The 21604-nt window shown below is 55.7% G+C and overlaps 10 protein-coding genes across 10 annotated transcripts; 4 read left to right on the forward strand and 6 right to left on the reverse strand.

The window, feature by feature from the left end:
* Nucleotides 1-1385: 1385 nt before the first annotated feature.
* CMQ_3272 (uncharacterized protein) lies at nt 1386-1648 on the reverse strand (the record flags this gene model as incomplete). Its single annotated transcript, XM_014319210.1, has 2 exons — nt 1386-1575; nt 1635-1648. The coding sequence occupies 2 exons, from the start codon at nt 1646-1648 to the stop codon at nt 1386-1388; spliced, it is 204 nt and encodes a 67-aa protein (XP_014174685.1).
* A 278-nt stretch (nt 1649-1926) lies between these two features.
* Nucleotides 1927-2782, forward strand: CMQ_4136 (50S ribosomal protein l4; the record flags this gene model as incomplete). The annotated part of the gene is made up of 2 exons (XM_014320074.1): nt 1927-2487; nt 2552-2782. 2 exons carry the CDS (start codon nt 1927-1929, stop codon nt 2780-2782), a joined length of 792 nt encoding a protein of 263 aa, XP_014175549.1.
* Nucleotides 2783-3402: 620 nt separating this feature from the next.
* On the forward strand, nt 3403-5261 carry CMQ_3280 (secretory pathway GDP dissociation inhibitor; the record flags this gene model as incomplete). The annotated part of the gene is made up of 7 exons (XM_014319218.1): nt 3403-3448; nt 3520-3544; nt 3630-3689; nt 3814-3841; nt 3912-4803; nt 4859-5013; nt 5070-5261. The coding sequence occupies 7 exons, from the start codon at nt 3403-3405 to the stop codon at nt 5259-5261; spliced, it is 1398 nt and encodes a 465-aa protein (XP_014174693.1).
* A 320-nt stretch (nt 5262-5581) lies between these two features.
* On the forward strand, nt 5582-6284 carry CMQ_3830 (rhodanese domain containing protein; the record flags this gene model as incomplete). The annotated part of the gene is made up of 3 exons (XM_014319768.1): nt 5582-5821; nt 5885-5930; nt 5998-6284. The coding sequence occupies 3 exons, from the start codon at nt 5582-5584 to the stop codon at nt 6282-6284; spliced, it is 573 nt and encodes a 190-aa protein (XP_014175243.1).
* Nucleotides 6285-6604: 320 nt separating this feature from the next.
* CMQ_3581 (yip1 domain family protein) lies at nt 6605-7664 on the reverse strand (the record flags this gene model as incomplete). Its single annotated transcript, XM_014319519.1, has 3 exons — nt 6605-7020; nt 7083-7497; nt 7620-7664. The coding sequence occupies 3 exons, from the start codon at nt 7662-7664 to the stop codon at nt 6605-6607; spliced, it is 876 nt and encodes a 291-aa protein (XP_014174994.1).
* Nucleotides 7665-8229: 565 nt separating this feature from the next.
* CMQ_4235 (60S ribosomal protein l40) lies at nt 8230-8397 on the reverse strand (the record flags this gene model as incomplete). Its single annotated transcript, XM_014320173.1, has 2 exons — nt 8230-8316; nt 8377-8397. 2 exons carry the CDS (start codon nt 8395-8397, stop codon nt 8230-8232), a joined length of 108 nt encoding a protein of 35 aa, XP_014175648.1.
* Nucleotides 8398-9122: 725 nt separating this feature from the next.
* CMQ_4115 (RNA polymerase 1 specific transcription initiation factor) lies at nt 9123-11222 on the reverse strand (the record flags this gene model as incomplete). The annotated part of the gene is made up of 5 exons (XM_014320053.1): nt 9123-9460; nt 9532-9951; nt 10022-10232; nt 10301-11020; nt 11094-11222. 5 exons carry the CDS (start codon nt 11220-11222, stop codon nt 9123-9125), a joined length of 1818 nt encoding a protein of 605 aa, XP_014175528.1.
* Nucleotides 11223-13949: 2727 nt separating this feature from the next.
* On the reverse strand, nt 13950-14953 carry CMQ_4164 (eukaryotic translation initiation factor eif-5a; the record flags this gene model as incomplete). The annotated part of the gene is made up of 4 exons (XM_014320102.1): nt 13950-14020; nt 14079-14211; nt 14286-14552; nt 14936-14953. 4 exons carry the CDS (start codon nt 14951-14953, stop codon nt 13950-13952), a joined length of 489 nt encoding a protein of 162 aa, XP_014175577.1.
* A 1130-nt stretch (nt 14954-16083) lies between these two features.
* CMQ_3988 (garp complex subunit) lies at nt 16084-18246 on the forward strand (the record flags this gene model as incomplete). The annotated part of the gene is made up of 2 exons (XM_014319926.1): nt 16084-17028; nt 17092-18246. The coding sequence occupies 2 exons, from the start codon at nt 16084-16086 to the stop codon at nt 18244-18246; spliced, it is 2100 nt and encodes a 699-aa protein (XP_014175401.1).
* A 261-nt stretch (nt 18247-18507) lies between these two features.
* On the reverse strand, nt 18508-20330 carry CMQ_3694 (tbc domain protein; the record flags this gene model as incomplete). Its single annotated transcript, XM_014319632.1, has 4 exons — nt 18508-19487; nt 19558-19737; nt 19796-19901; nt 20118-20330. The coding sequence occupies 4 exons, from the start codon at nt 20328-20330 to the stop codon at nt 18508-18510; spliced, it is 1479 nt and encodes a 492-aa protein (XP_014175107.1).
* Between the last annotated feature and the right edge of the window lie 1274 nt (nt 20331-21604).

Consider the following 21604-nt stretch of genomic DNA (forward strand, 5'->3'; position numbering starts at 1 on the left):
AACCAGACTGGCATTAGGACTACAGTTGTGATTTCAGCTACGTTTGAAAATCACGTACAGTTTGGATCCGGAAATGACACGACAGTTGTCATCACACGCACTTGAAAACGCCTTCATTTTCAAAGGAGTGTCGATCAAAGGCGCGGGAAGCAACCTTTCATCTGGCTGTCGGCTTCCGGAAGGCCGTTGAGATTTGACATGCCAAACAAGTCTACGTGCAGCGAAATTATCTGGTCATTTAGCGATATCGGTCATTTCTATGGTGTGCCGGGCCTATCACGCCACCACAAGTGGTCAATTCGTCTGGCTTCTACCCGATCAAGGCAGAACTCATTTAAGCGGTACCAACACAGTCACGGCAGTCATGATGTACAAAGTTTCAGCCCCGTTAGACTCAGGTCGGTATCAGGCTTTTTTCCTTTTTGTTTCCGCATTAGTGGCGTTTGTCTTCCATTCTCGCATCAACTCCCGACTGCCTGTTTATACTGCTGCCTCTGTTCGACTTTCCTTAGCCGTTGTCTCCTTTTTTGTGGTTGTTTGGGTGGAGTCTCGTCAGGCTGCTCTACGTCCAATTTCCTTTCCTTTCCTTATAGGACAAAAAAGTATGATTACTCCTGTTGCATCAGATTGGAACAACGGCGGTCTCTTTGCTTCGCATATTTAACGGTCGGGATTGGCAACTGATAGACTGATTTCGCGTTTGTGCTTTTATGCTTTCGTTTAGATTTGTTTTTGTGCTCGTTCATGCGGTGTCATTGCAGTTGACGATTTCCTATCCTGGTATTGGCAAGTCTTTACTTCCCGACAAAAATGCATCATTTCATTGTTTCACTGAACTTAGATCCATGGGAAACGGAGTGGTGGTAACTGTTCTTTCTGTCAACCCAGAATACTTGAAGAGGGGTGGTAAAAAAACGGAGGCTATGTTTGATTTTTTGTTTGTTAAATCACACCCATCGACTAATATATATATTTGTATGGGAATATGAGGCCAGTGCAAATCGGGAGCGGTGTGGTTTTTAGTTCGGTGAAGTCATGTAGCATGATGGTAACAGGGGCTTCTGCTCTGGGCATGAAACCAAAAGCTGTTTGTACTGAAATAGTGTTGCCTTCACTTCATGTGGCATTGTGTGGATTATTAAGACAAGGTGGCTGCACAATCTAGTGATGCAAAACCAGGCTCCATCCTCTCTCATCTGACACCCGGATGTGCAACAGGCTGAACTGGAGCGGGCGGTTGGCTTGTGGTAATGTGTTATAATTGTGACGTGCACACAATCATGACTCGTTGGCCATTTCTAGCCAATAAGAAGAGGACGAGGCACAATCGATTTGACTGGCACTGCTATAGCCCTTGCTTATTTATAGCCGATAATGCGGACTCTTCACTTCTCCTGGGGATCAACGACATGGATCTTTGGCATCATCTTGTCCAGGGACTGCCGGTCTGCCTCTGTCGGTGTCATGCCCATGCGGTCGGCAGCCGAATCCGAAAAGTACAGGCCAGCCGTGCCCCAAAACAGCACACCAATGCCAACGCCAAAGCGGGTGGTTGGCGAAAGTGCGCGGTACGATCTAAGAATACGGTCAGACGCCGAATATGACAGGCGATGGGGTGCGGGTGAAAGGCTCACTTCCAAAGAGACATTGCTTTGAAGGCGGAGTCGTTTTGGGAGTTGCGCGACAGAATGGCTTGATACTCCGTAGTTTTGTCGTTGTTCGGTGAGCGATTGTGTAAGTCCTGATTGGTGGCACCGCCACAATCGCAGCCACAAGCAGGAACATGTGGGTCCTTGGAGTGGGAAGGCCGAAAAAATTAGACCTCAACGTCGTCTGTGGTGTTGAGCAAATGAACATTGACCTTACGAGGCCGACGACGACGACTGACTCCCAGGCAAGTCTCACGCCGCCCAGTCTCGCGATACAATGGCTACGCTGGCGCCTTCTGCGGTGCGTGCGCGTCTAGCAGTGGTGCTGCGCCGGAGTGCAGCAGCCCCTTCCACTTCGCCGTCACTACCATCACATCGACCACGGCTACAATGTGTGTCGGTAGCAGCGGCAGCAGCCTTTTCTACATCTCCAGCGCTCGCAAAGCGCCGTCGATACCAGCCCCGCGACAACAACCGGCTGCGAGGCGTTTCCAGCACCCGGCGAACCGGCCCCCGCGAATTCCTGTCCGTGTCGGACGAGCGTCTGCCACGGCCGGCAGAGTCTGCTAAGGCGGCGGCGGCAAAACCCGAGATCGACCCGGAGCACGGGTTGTGGCAGTTCTTCTACGACGGTCAGGTGGCACAGCCGCCGGCTAAGGACGTGGCGTTTGGTCGTGCGTGGACGGCTGAGGAGCTGCGGCGCAAGAGCTGGGACGACCTGCACCGGCTGTGGTGGGTCTGCGTCAAGGAGCGCAACCGGATCGCGACGGCGGCGGTGGCACGAAAGCAGTTTGATCTTGGCTTCGGGCAGTACGAGAGCGAAGAACGTGATGCAGCGGTAGGCTTGCCCGCAATCCCATTTCTGAGGCCGCAGGGACATACTGACGATGATGTTGCTTCAGGTCAGACAAACGATGCGAGGCATTAAGCACGTCCTGACAGAGCGTTTCTACACTTGGGAGGACGCAGTGGACCTGGCACGATCGGACCCGGAAATTGACCTGTCGGGCGAGGGTCCGGCATTCCGACCGGCAGCATACCTGGAGGACGAGGGTCCGCTAGGCAGCGAGGAGGCCAGCATGACTGCTGAAGCACAGACAGAGGCTGGGCATCAGCAGGCTCCAGCGAGATGAACGAGATGAGCAAGATGACAAGATGAGCGAGATGAGTGAAATGAGCCAGATGGGAGAGGATCTGTCTTGTTGTAGATAAAGGCGGAGAGCCTGTAAGATACGATCAATCAAAAATACCAGGAGGTCAATTTCCGCATCGTATCTTACTATGTACATAGCACCACTGGACGCCAGACGAGGCGGTGTCGCGGTGGACCAGGCTGGCGATGCTGTTGGGATCATAATCTCCTGCTGGGTTACTCCGCACATATTAGTAGTATGATATTACGGTATTAGTATAATCTTACTTTTTAATGATGCGCACCGGCGGTACAGCGGCTCGACCGCTCTTTCTCAGCGCTTGCCAACGGTTGAAGCGGGCCCCACCCACACTTTTGAGCAAAGCTCACCTCTTGTAGCGACGTCCCCGCTATGAGTGTCCCAGTTCCTTTTGCTGCGGGGCTGCGGTCCCTCCTTCCCTCGTCTCCAGCACGAGCCCAAACCACCACCTCTACCAGTCCTTCCCCCCCAAACGTCTCTACTCCTTCACACCGATTGTTTTGGTCTTGCTGGTTTTGTCCTCACTCTGCATCTAGACTGCCTCTGATCAACCAGTATCTCTCGCGACAGAAACTGCAGCCATGGACGAGATTGCCAAGGAGTACGATGTCATTGTGCTGGGCACAGGTAAGCTGGGCTGCAGACGGACGAGAAGATGGCAAAAAAGCTACACGAAGCGCTGACCGATGACTGTGTAGGACTGACCGAATGCATTCTTTCTGGGTGCGTCATTCCGCTGCCGACTGGCCCCGATGCCGCGGCCGAGCTGCGTGTTGTATCGTGCTGACAGCCATCTCTCTGGATGTAGTGTTCTGAGTGTCAAGGGCAAGAAGGTCCTGCATATTGACCGCAACGACCACTACGGCGGGTAGGTTCTTGAAAAAAAGAAGAAAAGAAAAAGAAAGGAAGATGCGGGGAGGAGAGAGCGCGTGCAGGAATACCTCTCTTCCTGTCTCAGATGCAAGATCGGGCTAGAGCTAACCGCGACGCAGTGAGGCAGCATCTCTGAACATTCAGGCGGTAAGCTAGTGAAAACGGTCCCCTGTCCTTTTTGTCGTCCCAGCGGGAGCATGCAGCTGACGGGTGGCAGCTGTACCAAAAATACGGCAACTTTGCTGCAGGCGAGGAGCCCTGGGTCAACTATGGCCGGGTCAACGACTGGAACATCGATCTGGTGCCCAAGTTCCTCATCTCGTCGGGCGAGCTGACCAACATCCTCGTCTCCACCGACGTCACGCGCTACCTTGAGTTCCGCCAGATTGCCGGCAGCTTCGTGCAGCAGGGCAATGGCCCTCGTGCCACGGTCGCCAAGGTGCCGGCTGACGCGGCCGAGGCGCTGAAGTCGCCGCTGATGGGCATCTTTGAGAAGCGCCGCATGAAGAGCTTCATCGAGTGGATCGGCTCCTTTGACATCAAGGACCCGGAATCGCACAAGGGCTTCGACATGGCCACGTGCACGATGAAGGACATCTACGACAAGTTCGGCCTCGAGCCGGCCACCAAGGACTTCATCGGCCACGCCATGGCGCTCTACCTCAACGACGCCTACGTCGACGCTCCCGGCAGCGCGCCCGAGGCGATCGAGCGCATCCGCCTCTATGGCAACAGTGTCGCTCGCTACGGCAAGTCGCCCTACATCTACCCGCTGTACGGCCTGGGCGAGCTGCCCCAGGGCTTTGCCCGTCTGTCCGCCATCTACGGCGGCACCTACATGCTGAACACGGACGTCGATGAGCTGCTGCACGGCTCCGATGGCAAGATCTCAGGCATCAAGGCCACCATGATCAACGGGGACGAGAAGGTCAAATTTGAGACCAAGGCCAAGCTGGTCATTGGCGACCCGTCGTACTTCCCCGACAAGGTCAAGGTTGTCGGCCACGTGCTGCGGGCCATCTGCGTGCTCAAGCACCCGCTGTCCAGCACCAACGATGCCGACTCGTGCCAGCTGATCATTCCACAGAGCCAGGTTGGCCGGAAAAACGGTGAGTGTGTGAGAGCAGGTGCAGATAGTAGAATAAGCATATGCTGATTAAGCAGACATCTACGTGGCCTGCGTGTCATCTGCCCACAACGTGTGCCCCAAGGGCTACTGGATCGCCATCGTGTCGACCATTGCCGAGACGACGGCCAACCACCACCTGGAGCTGCAGCCGGGCATCGAGCGTCTCGGCAAGATCGAGGAGCAGTTCATGGTACGCTGTCTGTCTGCCTTGCTCTTCTCGCTGTGCACTAACCGTCGTCTGTCTAGGGACCGCCCATCCCGCTGTACGAGCCGAACGAGGACGGCACCAAGGACAGCATCTTCATCTCCAAGAGCTACGACGCCACGTCCCACTTCGAGACTACTACCGACGACGTCAAGGACATCTACCGCCGGGTCATGGGCGAGGAGCTGGTTGTGGAGGGCCTGCGGGAGGGCATCCAGGTGTCGGAGGAATAGGTCTGAGAGCTGGGGGCTAAGGGCTGCGAGTTGCAAGAGGATGGCTGAAGTGAGGTGGAGCAGGGGGGGTGATGTATGACAACTAAGTGGTGGTGCAAGTATGCAATCGTTCTTTGAGTCATAAAATACATTTCCGTGTTAATAGCTATTGAATAGCATGGTTTTCTTTATAGCGAGCAACAGGTCTGTGGTCCACTGTAGCCAACCGGTTCCCATCGCTGACATCAGCGAGTGATAGCGGAGTTAAGCCGCTAGAACCTAGTTATGATCCTCTATCGCTTCGCATCTCAACTTAACCGCAGACAACGCATTGCATCGTCATGTCGCCATTTCGCTACAGCCTCGCCGCGAAGGCGCCTTTGGCGCTTCTGCGGGCCTCTCCTCCTGTGCCTCTAAAGCGAGCCTTTGCAGTGCGCACGATAGCGACCACCTCGTCTGCGTTAGTGCGAGCCAATGCAGTGGCCAAGGGCAGCACGCAGAGATCGTGGGTGGCCGTGCCTCTGCGAAGAGCGTACTCGTCGGCGCCCGAAGCGGCCGGCAAGACGTGGTCGTTCGAGGAGGTGTGTGGGATGGTGAAGAAGCCTGAGCCAGGATAGAGGCGGACGATGCTGATCGTGCTGCAGCTGCAAACCGCGACCAAGAAGGCCGGCTCGACGGTGATCCTTGTTGGTGAGTGATGGGTCTGCGAGGACGTGTCTTGTGAGAGTTCAAGGCCTGCTGACCAGGCGTGCCGCAGACGCCCGCGAGCCCGGCGAACTGGCGGCTACCGGCCGCATTCCGGGCGCCATCAACATCCCCGTGACCTCGTCGCCCGACGGCTTCTTCCTGCCGGACGAGGAGTTTGAGGACCGCTTCGGGTTCGAGCGGCCCGCCCGTGACGCCGAGATCGTCTTCTACTGCAAGGCCGGCGTGCGCAGCCGGGCTGCCGCCACGCTGGCCCGCGATGCCGGCTGGACCAACGTGGCCGAGTACCCGGGCAGCTGGCTGGACTGGACCGGAAAGGGTGGTGCAGTCGAGCACTGAGGCTCACACACACGAGAGAGCGAGGCGGCACAGAAAAAGGAAAACAAGAGAACATTCAGTACATTCTTGAAGGCAAACGCGAGAAACCGTGATCTATCCCATGAGAGTACTATGCACAGGCGCAAGTAAGATAATATGCTGCCCCTCCACGAAATTCTAGGCCAATCATCCGCTGGTTCTGGCTGGCCAGTCGTTCCGAGATCGGGCAGTTGGCCGGACACGGTGCAAGAAAGCCCTGCCGAACCAGACGTCTGGACTTCCCATCCTCCACAGCCGATTTGCATCGTCCCTCTGAACGTCCCCCTCTGGTGCTCTCTCGCCTAGAACAGGCTGGGCGGTGTCTCTACGGGCGGCTTGTTTCCCGACAGCGGGCTCTTGATCGGGCTGGCGTGCGCAAAGAATAGGAACTTGATCGTGACAGAGAGGGCCATGTGCAGGACGACGACGATGGCGAGAAGGACCTTGCTTGTCTGCTTGTCGGTGGCCGACAGGACGGGGTACAGGTTGCGCAGCAAAAAGGCGACAGAGAGGCCGAAGCCGACGGCGACAAAGACCCAGTTGAGAATGTCAACGTGCGACCAGGCGATGAGCGCGACAGGGACCCAGATCAGGTTGCCGTAGCCGTAGAGGGCCCAGCACTCGAGCAGGTTGGCCGATTCGGACCCGAAGTAGCGCAGCGCCAGGAAGAGGAGGACCGGGATGACGAGCGTGTAGCCGTAGACGAGGCCGGCGGCACCTGAAGAGTCAGCGGGCGAGCAAGGACAGGAAGAAGAGGGGAGAGACATCAGGGCAGCTCACCGCTCAGCAGGGTGAAGTCGTAGGCAAACGGCTCGTCGCCCGTCGAGGCCAGGTAATGGCTGATGGTGCCGCTGAGGAAGAGGATGAAGACGACCGTCGTGGCGATCCAAAACGGTCCGTACAGGTCCGGGTTGCCCTCGAGCACGTCCAAGAAGTTGGCCCGCGGATACAGCGCCGCCCAGCAGCGCGTCAACACCGCCGATGTGTCCACGTCAAAGAACTGTGCGTAGTATGACAGCGACCAGAGAAACTGCTTGCCGCCTGCCGCGCCAGCTGTACCGCCCGGCCGCGAGGCCGTCGCCGGCAGCGGCAGCCCAACGCCTGCACCTGGCGTGCTCTTGCGTCCGGCCGTGTCGACGAAGCTGGAGTTGTGGAACTCGAGGTCGTCCTGCAGATCGGTGTGGCCGAGGTCGCCCTGTTTTTCACAATCGCCGGTCAGATAGCCGTCCGGCGAAAGACACACACACACGCATGGCCACGTCCAGCAGCTGTCTAGCCGATGAACAAACCCAAAAACAAATAAAAGACCTCGCTCACCTCGTCGTCCACATCCACCACGGCGTCATATCCTGCTCCTGCCATTTTGCTGCTGCTGCTGCTGCCTGGGATGTCCGTTCTCCTGCTTTACCGATGCCGTGCCCTTGGCTCGAGCTCGGCGTGCGTCTTCGTGCTCCGTTGATCGAGAATCGAGAGTCTCGTGGATAATGGTGCCTCGTGCAGTCGTAGAGTGTTGCTAGAGACAGGCTATGAATGCCAAATGAAAGGCGACATAGTCGCGTTCCGTACATAAGTGGGGCATGAGCCACCTGTGCCAGCTGGCACCTGGACTGGCGGGCCGCAACTAGCCGGCAATCAATTGCATGGTCCTCCACGGTGTACTTCCGTACTTCTTACTCGTTTAAACACATACTCGGCGCAGCGCCCACAACGTCTACACATACAAGGCGAGCAGCATTTCGGCTTTGCCAGTCTTGTCACATCGTGCTGCTAGCTGCTGGTTTATTTTTCATTTTTTTTGTCTGACCGATTCAGCTATCTCGTCTAAAATCGTCCGGTGTAAAAAAAGATAACAACCACAACCAAAAAAATGACGCCATAGAAGTTTTCTTTCCGTTCTTTCCCAAGCACCGCATAGGGGGCGAGCCATTTATTTGAGCTTCTTCTTCGGGCGGAGCTGGTTGGTGTGACCGCACTTGCGCTTGCGGCAGTTGGTGGCACGGGGTGGCAGACGGGCCTGCATTTGTCGGTCAGTACATGAAAGTCCACCATCTCCAACAGCAGCAGCAGTACGTACGTAGCACTTGCGGCAGATCATCTTGTCGCAGTTGAACTTGCTCGCCAGAGCCTTCAGCGACGGCTCAATGATACCACCACGCAGACGGAGCACCAGGTGCAGAGTCGACTCCTTCTGGATGTTGTAGTCGGACAGAGTCCGGCCGTCCTCGAGCTGCTTGCCAGCAAAGATCAGGCGCTGCTGGTCGGGCGGGATGCCCTCCTTGTCCTGAATCTTGGACTTGACATTGTCGATCGTATCCGAGGACTCGACCTCCAAGGTAATGGTCTTGCCCGTAAGGGTCTTCACGAAGCTATTGGACGGCTGGTCAGCATTTTCTCTCTCTCTCTATTCCCCTAGACCCCGTTCTGATCGGCTGCGAGCTCGTCGACGCAAAATGCGCTTCGCCGATAGATTGGGAAATTGGAAATTGGGTGTCCTTACATCTGCACTGCAAGCGGGAAAAAGAGGTTAGCAATCGTTCCATCATGCTCCCATCTCTCCCATGACAGTTTGCGGCATAGAAGCACTTACTCTTGACGATACTTTGGTCGTGAAGTGGTGTGTGGGTTTGCAAAGAGGAAATTAGAAGCAAAAAGTGAAATCTCGCACACGGCAAAATTGTTGGTGCGGGACCCCAAAATCCTGAGTTAGAGTGGAAAATAATTGCCCCGCCTGCCGGAGTGTGGGCGCATTATACAAGTCGCCTCAGGCTTTCTTGCCACAAAACCCTATCACGTGATATCGAAACGTCTAATATAGCAAGCCTATTCATCCACCATCATTGCCAGCTCTGTGCCAGCAGCATTGATGTTGGACCACGCCTTCCATCGCCGCTCCAATTTGTAGACACTGCGGACCAGGATCTGGACCGTGATACCTCCCAAGCTGGCTGCCCTGTTGTAGAATGCTTGCGCGGTTTCTGGCAAGTCCTTTTCTTGCCGGTAGTATACCACGTTGCGGCCAAATGGTGACTCTGCCGTCGTAAGACATGATCCTTGTACCTGACGGTAGCGCTCATCGATAGACTCCTCAAACTCCTCCTGTACCACGGGGGGTGGCCGTGTGTCCTGAAGGGGGAACAGACGCAGGAGATGACGGTGGTCTGTTCGACATCAATCGTCAGTAAAGTCGCCACCACTTCGCGAATCAACGGGCTTGAAATTGGAAACATACCGTCTCTCTCCTTGAGGCGGACTTCCTGGTACCAGTCGAGATAGTCGTCCACCTGATCTCCAGTCATGCGCCAGGCATCGGCTGACCGCAACTTCTCCATCTCCCGCCTATCCAGCTTCTCAGTGGGCTCTGATGGATCCTGAACCTCGCGGAAGATAGCCTGCCACCTATGCCAATCCATGTGGAGGGCGGCAGATCTGGCTGGGCCTCCACCCTCGCTGGGGTTCATCTCTGCTGCGCCGACACTGGTGCCTTGTTCGTGGCCTCGGAATGGGAAGAGCAACTTCGTGACAAAAACGATGCTCGCCAAGAGGAAAACGTCCGGGTGGTCTAACCAGGTAAAGCCAGGCTGCTCCAATGGGTAGCAGAAGTCCTCCTGGGAGAGCCGCACTATCTCTTGAACGCCCACGTAGACCTCGACTGCAAAGCGATCAGTGAGCTGAAGCAGAGACAGGGCACAAACGAGCAAATGGGGTGGAAGGATACACACTTGGCAGTCCCAGCTGGCGCATCCAGCGCCAGAGAAGAGGCGGCACATTGAGGCCAGGAAACCGAAGCGCATGGTTGCTGTAGAACCCACGTGCTAGGTAGGACACAGTTTTGTGGAGGCTGCCGCCTTCAAAAGTGGTGTTGCGCATCAGCAGCGTAGCCTGATACCCCGGTGGCAACCGCTCCCTCATAGCCTTGGGCATGTAGCCGATCTGTAGAGAGCTGTCAGCCGTACTTTGCTCCAGAGAGCCGAGATTTCTACTCAGATGCAATCACGTACCGCTCCTAAAAAGGGAATCTGATCGTTCTTTGCCCAGCGGAAAAAGTCTCCCAAGCGGTATGGCAGCCGCAGCAACACGCCGCCCAGATAGCAGAGTGCCAGCGTCTCCACGACAGCCGGCAGGTTCCACCGTGCGTCTGGTGCCGACTTCCACTGCCGCATGCTGCGCACTCGCTTCTTGAGGCCACGACGCTGTGGCCGGCCGCCAAACATACCGCCGGCACTGTTGTGTCCTCCCCAGTCGCTGTCCGGCTGAGAGCTGTACACCGTGCGGATGTCCTCATCCAAGTCTGAAATTCCGTCAGTGTTGCCGTCGCCATCAATGATGCCTGCACTCTGGCTCCGGCTCCGGCTCCGGCTGCGACTGCGGCTCCGACTGCGACTGCGACTACGGCTGCGACTTGTCTCGCGCGATGTCCCGGTCGACAGTACCGTGAGGCCGTTAAAGTCGCGGACGCGCAGCTCCCAAAGGTCGCGAACTACAGACTCGAGCGCAGCAGCCGGAGGCGGAGCATCATCGTGGTCAGCATACTGCTGGCGCTGCTGCAGCCACGCGACCTGCCGGCGTAGCAACAGCTGCAGGCACTCGAGAAAAAGCTCACGGGCGGCGATCCCTGACAGATGACGCGCCTCCTTATGACGAGTTTCTTTCTGCACGCGAGCGACGTGGCCGCCACCACCAAAGTTGTCCTCGTCTTCCTGATCGAAGGGAATAAAAGACTAGCGAAAAGGTTAGCCGACGTAAGTCACTGCAGTAGCCCAAAAGAGAGATTGGCGAGAAAGACTGACGCACTTCAATCAGATGACCACGTTCGCAGTAATGAAAACCGCTGTCGGAATACCAGCGCCGCGCGTTGCAATCGTCACATGTCTCGCCCTTGCGAAAGCGATGCAGCGCGCGTCTGCCATGGCCGAGGTCCATTGCCCACGAGAATGCGCTGCCACTGTATGTGTTGCTGTCACGGTTGCTGCAAGGAAGCCAATGGCAAGCCGAAAGAGAAAGAATTGCACGGTGGGGACGTGAGGCTGTAGAGCCTTGGATTAGCTGCGGCTCCTGTTTCGAGTTACGCCAATATGGATCGAAACGAACACTACTTCAAATAATGTAGTAGACAAGTCTTTGGATAAAACAGCGCTGTCTCGTAGTACTCCGTAGCCAAAGACAGATCTGGCGATTCAGTGTGTGGAAATCAATTGTAAGTGGGGACCGGTGTTCACGAAATAAGTCTGCAATCCACTTAATTTTATCTGCTATTCAAGGCTCTTTGAACCAGGTCTTTGTAAAAAGTCCAGTCTTGTCGCACTCATTGCAGAACAGCTATGTTTTTCTCTCACTGTGACGAACTTTCACATTCGTGCCTTTTTTTTTTTTTTTTTTTTTTTTTTTGGTGGGACGTCTCTATGGGCCTAGTAGTGTGCATTAAACTTCCAAATGCATCAAGCTTCCTCGTGTCGCTCGGGAGCGTCTAACAACTTGAGCAAGTCACAAGTGGATCGAAATTCGGCCAAAGCTGGAAATTCAAAGCTGAGGCAAGCCCAGGCCAATCATTTATACTTGGTATCAATCTATGGCAGTGGTGACAATCAAGACAAAATTTCATGAACTGAGTAAGAGAGAGAGAGGAAACTAGAAGAAGGAGAAGACAGGAATAGAACGGGAGTGAGAAAAGGAATAGAAGGACAAATCGGAAACGCTTGAAAATCGCCGTTATAGGACGATGGCCGCTGGTAAGATTCAGGCTACGTGTAGCAGAGAAGAGGCGAATGGCATCTAGTCCTAGAATTGACAGTAACGAGTCCGGTTTAAAATACCCGCCAGAAAAGGAAAAAAAAAAAACGCACTTCAAAACTCATCCCAGCCAAGGTAGCTGACAGAAAGGAGGAGAAGGGGCTTGATATAAGATGTTTTTGTACCTCGGAGAAGTCGCAAATCATATACCATCATTCAGACACATATTCAGTCTTTTTTTTCGGATCTTCCGCAACTGAAACTCCAAAATAGGACTTTTGCTAGGTTGGTCCTACATATAGATTTTCTTGCCCCAGATCTGCGATGCTGTGGTGACATCGGCGTTGTAGCTTTTCTGTAGGAGATGTTTTGCCATCGGTTGGTAATTTATTGTGCCTGTTAATCGTCATAGTTACTACTGATTGTGCTTCAACCCCTCTTATTATATCAGCAAGAACACTTTCTCCGCAGCTTGTGGAATCGCACTCCAGCTAGGGAAGCTGTTAAGAGCAACTGTATTGTGCCCGTAGAAAGACGTAACACCTAAACTCTGGGAACCGTGGACATGGTCTCCGTATCCTTAATGTCAACTGTAAACAGTCTTTCAACTCAGCATCCGTCCGGAATTTCAACCCATTGCCAATATCCACCTGTGTTTCGGGTCGTGTCACTCTGAAGGGTTACTGTAGTTGACGTCTAGCTGTCGTAGGATTTATAATATCTTTATCATTTTAAGTACAATACAACTTCTTAGGTCGACGCTGAGAGTTAGCAAAGACTGAACGCTGGGCTTTTTCTTTCCGATTTCTTTCAAAGTGCGTTCATATGTTAGCAGTTCTTTCCGTGGTCTTATCGTGCCGATTCGTAGGTAACAGTCGAAGCTCCCGCTGTCGTGCGACAAAATTTCCCACAAAGTTATCGAGACACGCCACTCGTAGCTTGAAATTATACTAAGACTGTATTTCCGATGTCCTCATAAATGCGCAGAGAATTCAATGAGGACTTTATCAAATAACGTATGATATTTCAAGCAGCGGCAAATTTTGGACCTGACCGTACTTAGACACTGCAGGTGGTTATAAATCAGCTGATAAAATGGCGGTTTGCGAAACCTCCAGAATAGTATTCCCTAGGCGCATTTGCGCAATTTGTGCTTACACTTTTATTTGATCAATCATTCCCGTGACGTACCGATAAATCGGTGAAGCTAGGCTTTGCGAGCTTCCGTCTTCGCCCTTTTCGGTCATGAAGGTTCTTTTTTACACATGCAACGACAGTGAGTTTTTTTTATCGACTCTGCAGGAAGAGCTCCTCGACGCGTATCGTGTAAGCGAAGTAACAGCCACAAGTGGTTCCTCGGAAAAGATATGCCGGGCATAATCAATTAGGTACTGCACCGCAGTAGACAACACGTGATATTTCCGATGCTGGATGAACTGACCTAGTGTCATTGCATCGCGGCCCAAATGAGGAGTAACCAACATCGAAACCAACTCGAGAGCCACTCGTTCTGAATTCCCGTATCCTTCCACACTTTGAAGCGGTCAGTGCCTTCACGTCATAGTTACTCTGCCAATTTGATTATTGATTTTGTTTTGTTTGAAAATCCCGCTGCAGATATTCTTCCCGCCTCCTTAGAGGCGCTGTCTGAATCGATGAAGCATATATCTATTGTGAAGCCGAGATGGGACTTATGAGGAAGACACAACAGATGGCATCATGCCTTCTCACATAAATCGTACCACTCCTCCCTCCCAACTTCCTGCTCTCTCGCCTAGAAAACCACACCACCAGGAGCCTTGTAGCCTTGTCAGACAACAGCGAGAGCCGGCACTGGAGGAGGGCCGTTCTGGCTATAAGCAAGGCCGAAAAATGACAGCACGACAAGGCAGAAAAAGCAAGCACAAAGCGATAGACTTTTTAGGCGGCACGCGGGGCCTCCTTGGCCTCAACAGCGCACTCCTCGCCCATGGCAGTGAGAATGATGACGTCTGTTTCGTAATGTTAGTGGTGCTGCTCGTATCCATCGTAAAAAAAAGAGGGTCTTACTGGTGTCCTTCTCATCGACCTTGAAGAGCTTGTTGATCTTCTCGCCAATCTCGCCGTCGGGCATCTTGACATCATCCTTGGTATCACCGTCGTCGCTCATGAGGGAGAGGTAGCCATCGTCGGAGATGTCCAACTGGTTCAGAGTGTCAGCAGACGGGTACAGGCTGGACGAAGGACGTGCAACGGAAAGGACTGTGGTTTTCTTACAAGCTGGTACTCGCGGCGGGTGACGTTGGGGACGTCCATGTTGTGGGTGGACGGGCACAGATCTTCGAGCTTCTTGCCAGTGAAGATGTCAATAGCAACAAGATGGACCTTGGCATGACCGTGCTTGCCAGTCTTGGAGGTCGACATGTCGACAATCTTGCAGGGGCGGCCCTTGATGACGACGTGACCGTTCTTCCTCAGAGCAGAGCACTGCATGGGGAACGTGGCCGAGGCGCCGGCATCGGCGGAGTCGAAGGTGTGCTCATGCTACATCGCGGCCACTGTTAGTAAAATGCGATAAACGAGACGGGCTGAATTGAAGACAGTCAGCCGCGCGGGAGCGAGAGAAAGAGGTTGAAAGAAGAACTGTGTGTCCCAAGGCAAGGCTCTGAGCACCTCTGCGGGCCAAGCCACAGCCCGTCAGACGCAAGACTCGGCAGTCACCCGTGAGACTTTTGTGCCACAGTGAAATCACCGGGACAAAAGAGATCACCAGGCGACAAGCGAATGCTGCCGGTTGCGAGCCCTGGTTGCGGTTCGCGGGGGTGCGCGATTGCGGGGTGACAGGTTTTTTGGCCTCTTTCTCTTCTATGCCCTCGTCCCGGTGGGTTTGCGCCCATAATATCGAAACAAGGAAGCAGGGGTGTTACCTGAGAGTCGTCCGCCATCTTGACTGCTTTGAGTGCAAAGGGATTGTTGACAGGCGAGAAAAAGGGAAACCTTCGATTCAAAGAGGAGGAAGAGAAGAAAAAAGTTTGTGTTAGAACCAGATTTAGTATCCAATCCACAAAATAGGAAAAAAAATAGAGGAGATGGGGGAAGAGAAGGGAAAATATAGGGTGGAGGGGAAGGAGCGAATGAGTGCGCTTGGAAATTCGGAAAGAGGGGCGAAGTGGAGAGCGGCCAGTGGTCGGGGAGGGATAGACACTATAATTATTTTTTTCTTTTCTAAAGAGGTCTTTATTTTTTTTTTGGCCTTGTGGCTCTCTGTAAGGTTATCCAGAGTGAAAGCTCGGTAGACTGTGCCAATGGCAACCGCCGAGATTCGAAGCGTCTTCTCCCACAGAGAGGCAACAGGCACGCAGCCTTCTAACTCTTCGGCGGTTCCATTCTCTCAATACTGGCCGTTGGCTTCCTGCGAGCCAATCGCGTCACGCCATTTGAGCGCCTTTATACTCGCGTGACTCTTGCAGGCTTGCCTCCTCTCTAATGAATGTTCTCTCGGTGAAAGCTACTTACACATATTGCAGGGGATCTCCATCTTGGAATCCTGCGGATACCGTACTCGTACTCGTATATTGTAAAATTTGTCGACCCAGGCACTGTTTGACTCACTGAGCGGCCCGGTGAGAAGGGGCATCTACAAGTATAATGCCCATTAAACTGTTGTTGGGGCTGGCTTACTGTAATTTGCCTCTTCCCGTTTTGGCTGTTCGTTGCGACTAAGCTGGGGCTCTTATATAAGGCCGCTTATGTAATCATACAACCTCCGATGCCAAGGGTCTCAGTGCTGAGGCTTTAGCTTGGCGGCTGCGAGGACCCGTTGAAGCTTCCTAATGCAGGAGAAGACACATGGCTGCCAAAATGTCGGCATCAGCCAAGCCAGCTTGAATCTCTTCACTTCCACCAGTACACCGCTCGAAATTAGCGTCTCGGCTCTTCTGGCTCTCTTTTCCGTGTTTACCGTCCTGTTGGATGCGTGAGTGCCGCGACTTGCTGCCGGTCCTACGCCAACGTCTGCTGCCACACCTTCCGGCCGTCTTTCTCCTCGCCGTCTTTTGATGCTGACCGCCTTGCCATGTGGCTCGACCGCTTGAGCCATCCGGGTGCCGGCCCCCCGCAGAACAACATCAATCGCTCAGGATCACCCTTGCCGAGGAGTGTGTCTGGCGCCGGCCGCGGAGGACCCTATGTGACGTCGCAGCGGTCGGCGCGCGTTTCAGCGCAGTCGCTCATCTCTAGCGACTCGACCACTTCGCTTCTTACATACTCCCGGCGGATGAATGGTTCGTCGCTGAGGCAGTCGGTGACCGTGGACGCGACCGAGGACAAGGCAAAGGATGCAGCCGCGCTGGCTCTGCTGGGAAAGCTCCTCGCAGCCGATGATGAAAAAGGCTCATTGGAGTCCTCAGCTACAGCCACGGAAACGATTACGGACGAGGACCTCGAGCTGGACTTCGACTTTGGTGGGCTCTCTCTGCGACAGATTGTCTGGAACGGACCTGGCGGCTTGCAAGGCGATGATGTTGCGCGCTCTACACAGACGCCGGAAGAGCGTAAGCCGTTCCTATCACCGTCTATCTCGGACGAAGTGTCTGTTGTTTCTCTGCTGACAGGCTGTCCAGTGGAAACGGAACGAACCAAGCTCGAAGATCTTCACAAGTCGATCCGCGCGTGCGACGAAGTGCTGAACTCGGTCGAGACAAACCTGACGAATTTTCGAAACGACCTCGTGCTAGTGTCTGCAGACATCGAAAATCTGCAAGCGCGGTCGACGGCTCTCAATATCCGGCTGGAGAACCGTAAGACGGTCGAGAAGGGACTGGCGGCGGCGGTCGAGGATCTCAGCGTGCCGCCCGCGCTCGTCAACAGGATTGCCGAGGGCAATATCGACGAGCAATGGGTGCAATCTCTCAAGGAGGTGGATAGGCGAGCAGCGGTACTGCGGAGCGGAAGCGAGCAGCAGAAGCAGGGCAAGGCCGTGCAAGATCTCTTGCCGCTGATTGACAAGCTGATTCTAAAGGTAGTCTTCTCCTGGCCGCCGGTGCCGTGTTGTTTGCCGCTGATCTGACTCGTGGCACTGCAGGCGATCGAGCGAATACGAGACTTCCTGGTTGCCCAGGTCAAGGCGCTACGGTCTCCGCACATCAACGCGCAGATCATCCAGCAGCAGAGCTTCCTCAAGTTCCGGGACCTGTACACGTTTCTCCACAAGCACCACGCGACGCTGGCGGACGAGATTTGCCTGGCATACATGAACACGATGCGCTGGTACTACAGCAACCAGTTTGGGCGGTATGCCAAGTCGCTGGAGAAGCTGCGGCTGCACGTGCTGGATAAGAACGACGTGTTGGGCCACGACGACCTACACTACGGGTCCTCGCGCAAGGGTGGCGGCAGTAGCGGCGGTGGAGGGCCGGGGGTGCGGCATGACGCCTTCAGCCTGGGGCGGCGCATCGACCTGCTGAAGGGCCCGAGCCAGATAGCACTGTCTTCGTACCTGGCAGAAGAGGATACGGCAGCTCACTACCTGGAGGTGCCGTTCCGACACTTCAACTTGGCGCTGGTGGACAACGCAACGGCCGAGTATACGTTCCTGGCCTCGTTCTTCTCACCGGCACTCACGTTTGCGACGATCGGGCGGCACTTCCACTACATCTTTGAGCCGACGTTTGCGCTGGGCCAGGCGCTGACGCGGTTGCTGACGGCCGACTCGTACGACTGTCTCGGTGTGCTGCTCTGCATCCGGCTCAACCAGCACGCGGCCTTTGAGCTGCAGCGCCGCAAGGTGCCGGCCGTCGACAGCTACGTCAACGCAACCAACATGCTGCTGTGGCCGCGCTTCCAGGTGATCATGGACCACCACTGCGAGAGTATGCGCCAGCTGGCTGCAGCCGTTGCGGCATCGCCTTCGTCTTCGTCGACGGCATCGACGGCCCCCCACGTCATCACGCAGCGCTTCGGTCAGCTGCTGCACGGCATCCTAGCGCTGAGCACCGAGGCCGGCGACGACGAGCCGGTGGTGACGAGCCTGCACCGGCTGCGCAGCGAGTCCGAGGCCTTCCTCACGCGCTACAGCCAGGCCGTCTTTGGCAAGGACCGGCGCAAGCAGGAGCGGTTTCTCTACAACAACTACTCGCTCGTGCTGACCATTATCAGCGACGTGAACGGTGGCAAGCTTGCCGCCGACCAGAAGCAGCACATTGAGAGCCTCAAGGCGGCCTTTCAGGAGGGAGCATAATTCGAAGGGATGCTGGGGCCAGGTTGGGAATGGGCAAGAGCCGATTACGTAATCTTACGTGGATGCAGCGCATAATAGCCGGCAAAGCATAGCTTACACCACGAAGTCTGCACTCTGTTCTCTCGTTGTATACTTGAGCGTTTATTTATTATTTTACAGAGGCACCTTGGCATCGCTATGATCTATGAATCCCATCTTACAACGAGTCTGCCAATGTGAGTTGTTTCTATTTTCTTTTCTTTTCTTTTCTTCTTAGTTCTTTCAGGTAAAGCGTATGCCGAGACGCGACAGCCCCGAGGCAGCAGCAGTGAAGGGCCTAGCGAGCAGGTTGCCCAGCGAGGTGGCGGACGACGTGCCGGTTGGACCAGCGCGACGCAGCCAGATGGCGAGGACGCCGACGAGGACGGCGACGCCGACGGCCCGGAGGGGAGTGCGGTATTGTATGAGCATCTTGTGGAGATGGGCGCGACGGAGGCGATGGCGGTCGGCGCGATCGAGCTCGCGGACGTGGGTGCGGAAGAGGCGTTCGCCATCGGCGACGGACTGAGCGACGATGCCACCGGGGCGCTGAGCAGTCTTGAGGACGGAGGCAGCCGAGACGGCGCGCCAGGCGGGCAGAACATGGGGGGGGAAACGGTCGGCGAGACGGGCGGCATCAGCGACGAGAAGGTCGAGATGGTGGCCAGGCGGAGTCTCGCCATCGACAGGGTCTCCGGCATCGCCGGGCAGCCGGGACAGGATGTGGTGCAGCATTTCGGGCTCGTCGGCGGGAGTGGCGAAGAGGGCGGAGCGATGGGCGCAGACGATGGCGGCGAAGAGGTAGAGCGAGAAGTCGGGCGGGCGGGCCAGCAGGACGTCAAAAACGCGGGCGATGGCCCCGAGTGACCGCATGTCGTGGGCGTACATGGTGAGGGTGCCGCCGAGGGCGAAGAACGGACGTGGATGCTGGGCCAGGTGCAGATGTGTCCAGAGCGGCCGGTCGGCCAGCTGCAAGATGTCGGGCAGCAGCTGCAGCTGCGTCACGGCCGCGTCGATGGTCGGCAGCATGAAGTCGCGGATGCGCAGCACCGCCAGCCGCAGCACTGCCGGCGTGCGCAGACCCGGCGGCAGCACCAGCAGCAGCACCTGGCAGATGTCGTGGAAGCCCTGGAAGTAGCACAGGAACGGCTGGCGCCGGAGCACCTCCACGATCAGGTCTGACAGCGCCCGGCGCTGGCGTGCTTCCTCGACCGGGGACGCGTCTGCGAGAACATCGACCTGTCAGAAAGAGCGTGCCGAAAGTGAAGAGGGGGGATTTCACTGCAGACTCACGGATCGGATAGTACACAAACGCCCGGTTGACGTCCAGCTGCACCTGCTCCTCGTCCCGATGAGCCGGAAGATTCTGCCAGGATGCATCTCCCTCGTCGACCGCCATGCCCGCCTTGGCTGCCGCTGCCTTCTCGTCCACCCGGCCGTCGCCATCTACAGGCAGTCCGAGCAGCACGGGCCCTGTTTGCTTAGTCAGCATAGAGTTAGAGCGGCTGCTGCACCCTGGGCGAACACATACATGCAACCTGGCGGAGCTCGTCTGTGAGGAGACCGCCTTCCGACGCGGCCAGTGACTGCAGTTCGGCCAGATCCCCGTGGATGCAGGCGCTGCGGATCTGCTGCACCTTGGCAGCATAGGCTGGGTCTTCTTCCTCTTCCTCTTCGACCTTCTCTTCTTTGATCTCATCCTCTTCCTTTTCCTCTTCGACCTTCTTTTCTTTGAACACATCCTCTTCCTTCATGTCGCCCTCTTCTTCGACCATCTCTTCCTTGATCCCTTCATCTTCCTCTTTCTCGTCCCCTTTCTCGTCAGCTTCGAAGTGCTCGTCCTCAGCTGTTACCGACGTTGCTCGGGATGACGTCCTGTCAGACGCCGTCGGGTCTGCCATGCTCTCCGTGGCATCTGTCATTTCCGTGTCTGTCATCTCCGTGCCTGCCATCTCCGTGCCTGTCGTGCTCGGCTGCCGCTCCGGCGACCTCGACAGGCTGCGTCTTTTGGGCCAGCTCTCTGCCGCCGGTGGCAGGCTGGCGTCTTCGGTGGGATAGTCGGCCATTTGGGTGCTATGTCAGCCGTGCGCCGCGCCTATGTGGCCTGATTTGCATGTAAGTGCCCGTGGCGAGCGAGCTGGCCTACCCGGCAACAGCCCTTGCTCTGCACCCACAAAGGAAGACGGCGCAGCAGATATCGGGAGATGGGAGTGCAACGTCCTGCGGAATGAGATTGTACAAAGGGGCCTGAGCGCAAGCCGGAACAAGAAATTTTGGTGCCGGATGACGTCAGAAGCGAGGCCAGATTGACCAGAGCCTGCACGATCGAGAAGCGGCGGGCCAACAACAGCACAGGCGATGCGAGCGAGCAAACAAGAAACAGACAGACGCAGCGAAGAGAAGGTACGTCGTGTGTTGGTAGCCTGATGAGCTGCTGTTGCTACGTAAGACGGAAAGGTGGTCGGGTTGAGATGGCGAAGCTGCTTGGCGCCTGACCAGCAGACAAATGAAAGAAATGGAGAGAGAGGAACTTCGTGGAGGGTGGGGTCCGAGAGCCTGTCCGTGTCTTCTTGCGCGACGTAGTGAAGTCGGGCGGCGGTTTTCTGTAGATTCACGAGAGCAGGGCGGCAGATCAAATAACGAAAATTCCATTAATTCAAAGCCGTAGTAAAAGAGCGTATTTGGGGTATAGGCTGCTACAGGGCTCGTCAGCGCTGCCCCGCCGATGGCCCGGGTGTTAATAGCTATATTATAGATATCTTACAATCAGGACACGGTCTCCACTGGGCGGACTCGTGTAACCAATGTGTAATGGCACAACCTGGCAATATACGGGTGCACAAAACGGGGTTCAGGAGAGCGGCGGAGTATTGGAAGATGCGTGAGCGTAATGGGTGCGTACGAGCCCTGCAGGGGAGGACGAGGGAGGGGAAGAGAAGGGGAGAGGTGCGAGAGAGTGCCCATGTCAGCAGCCCGCCATATCCGCGGCACATCAGCTGCAAGCTGGCGGTGAACAGGAGAGGAGCGTTTAGCAGCAGCAAGGAGCTACCACTCCCCTCGAGAGTTTGGGTTGGGACCGGCTTCTGGCATGCACATCGTCGTAGGTGACCCGTCATATTCGAGCAGTCGTCTGGCAGGCAGAATATCGCTGCGTAGCAGGGGTCTGCGGCTGCCTGCCGTGTCCATTGTCCCAGACCATGGCCTTGTGTGCGGGCTGCGGCTGGCTGTTCTGATTGTTTTCGGCCGCCTGAAAAGACAACGACACTGGCTTCGTTCATCAGGCTGGACCGGCGATCGAGGGACGGCGAGGCAGTGCATGCGGCGTCGTGCTCTAGGCTGC

This window comes from Grosmannia clavigera (genome assembly GCF_000143105.1).
Source record: "Grosmannia clavigera kw1407 unplaced genomic scaffold GCSC_113, whole genome shotgun sequence".
Taxonomy (NCBI): Eukaryota; Fungi; Ascomycota; class Sordariomycetes; order Ophiostomatales; family Ophiostomataceae; genus Leptographium; species Leptographium clavigerum.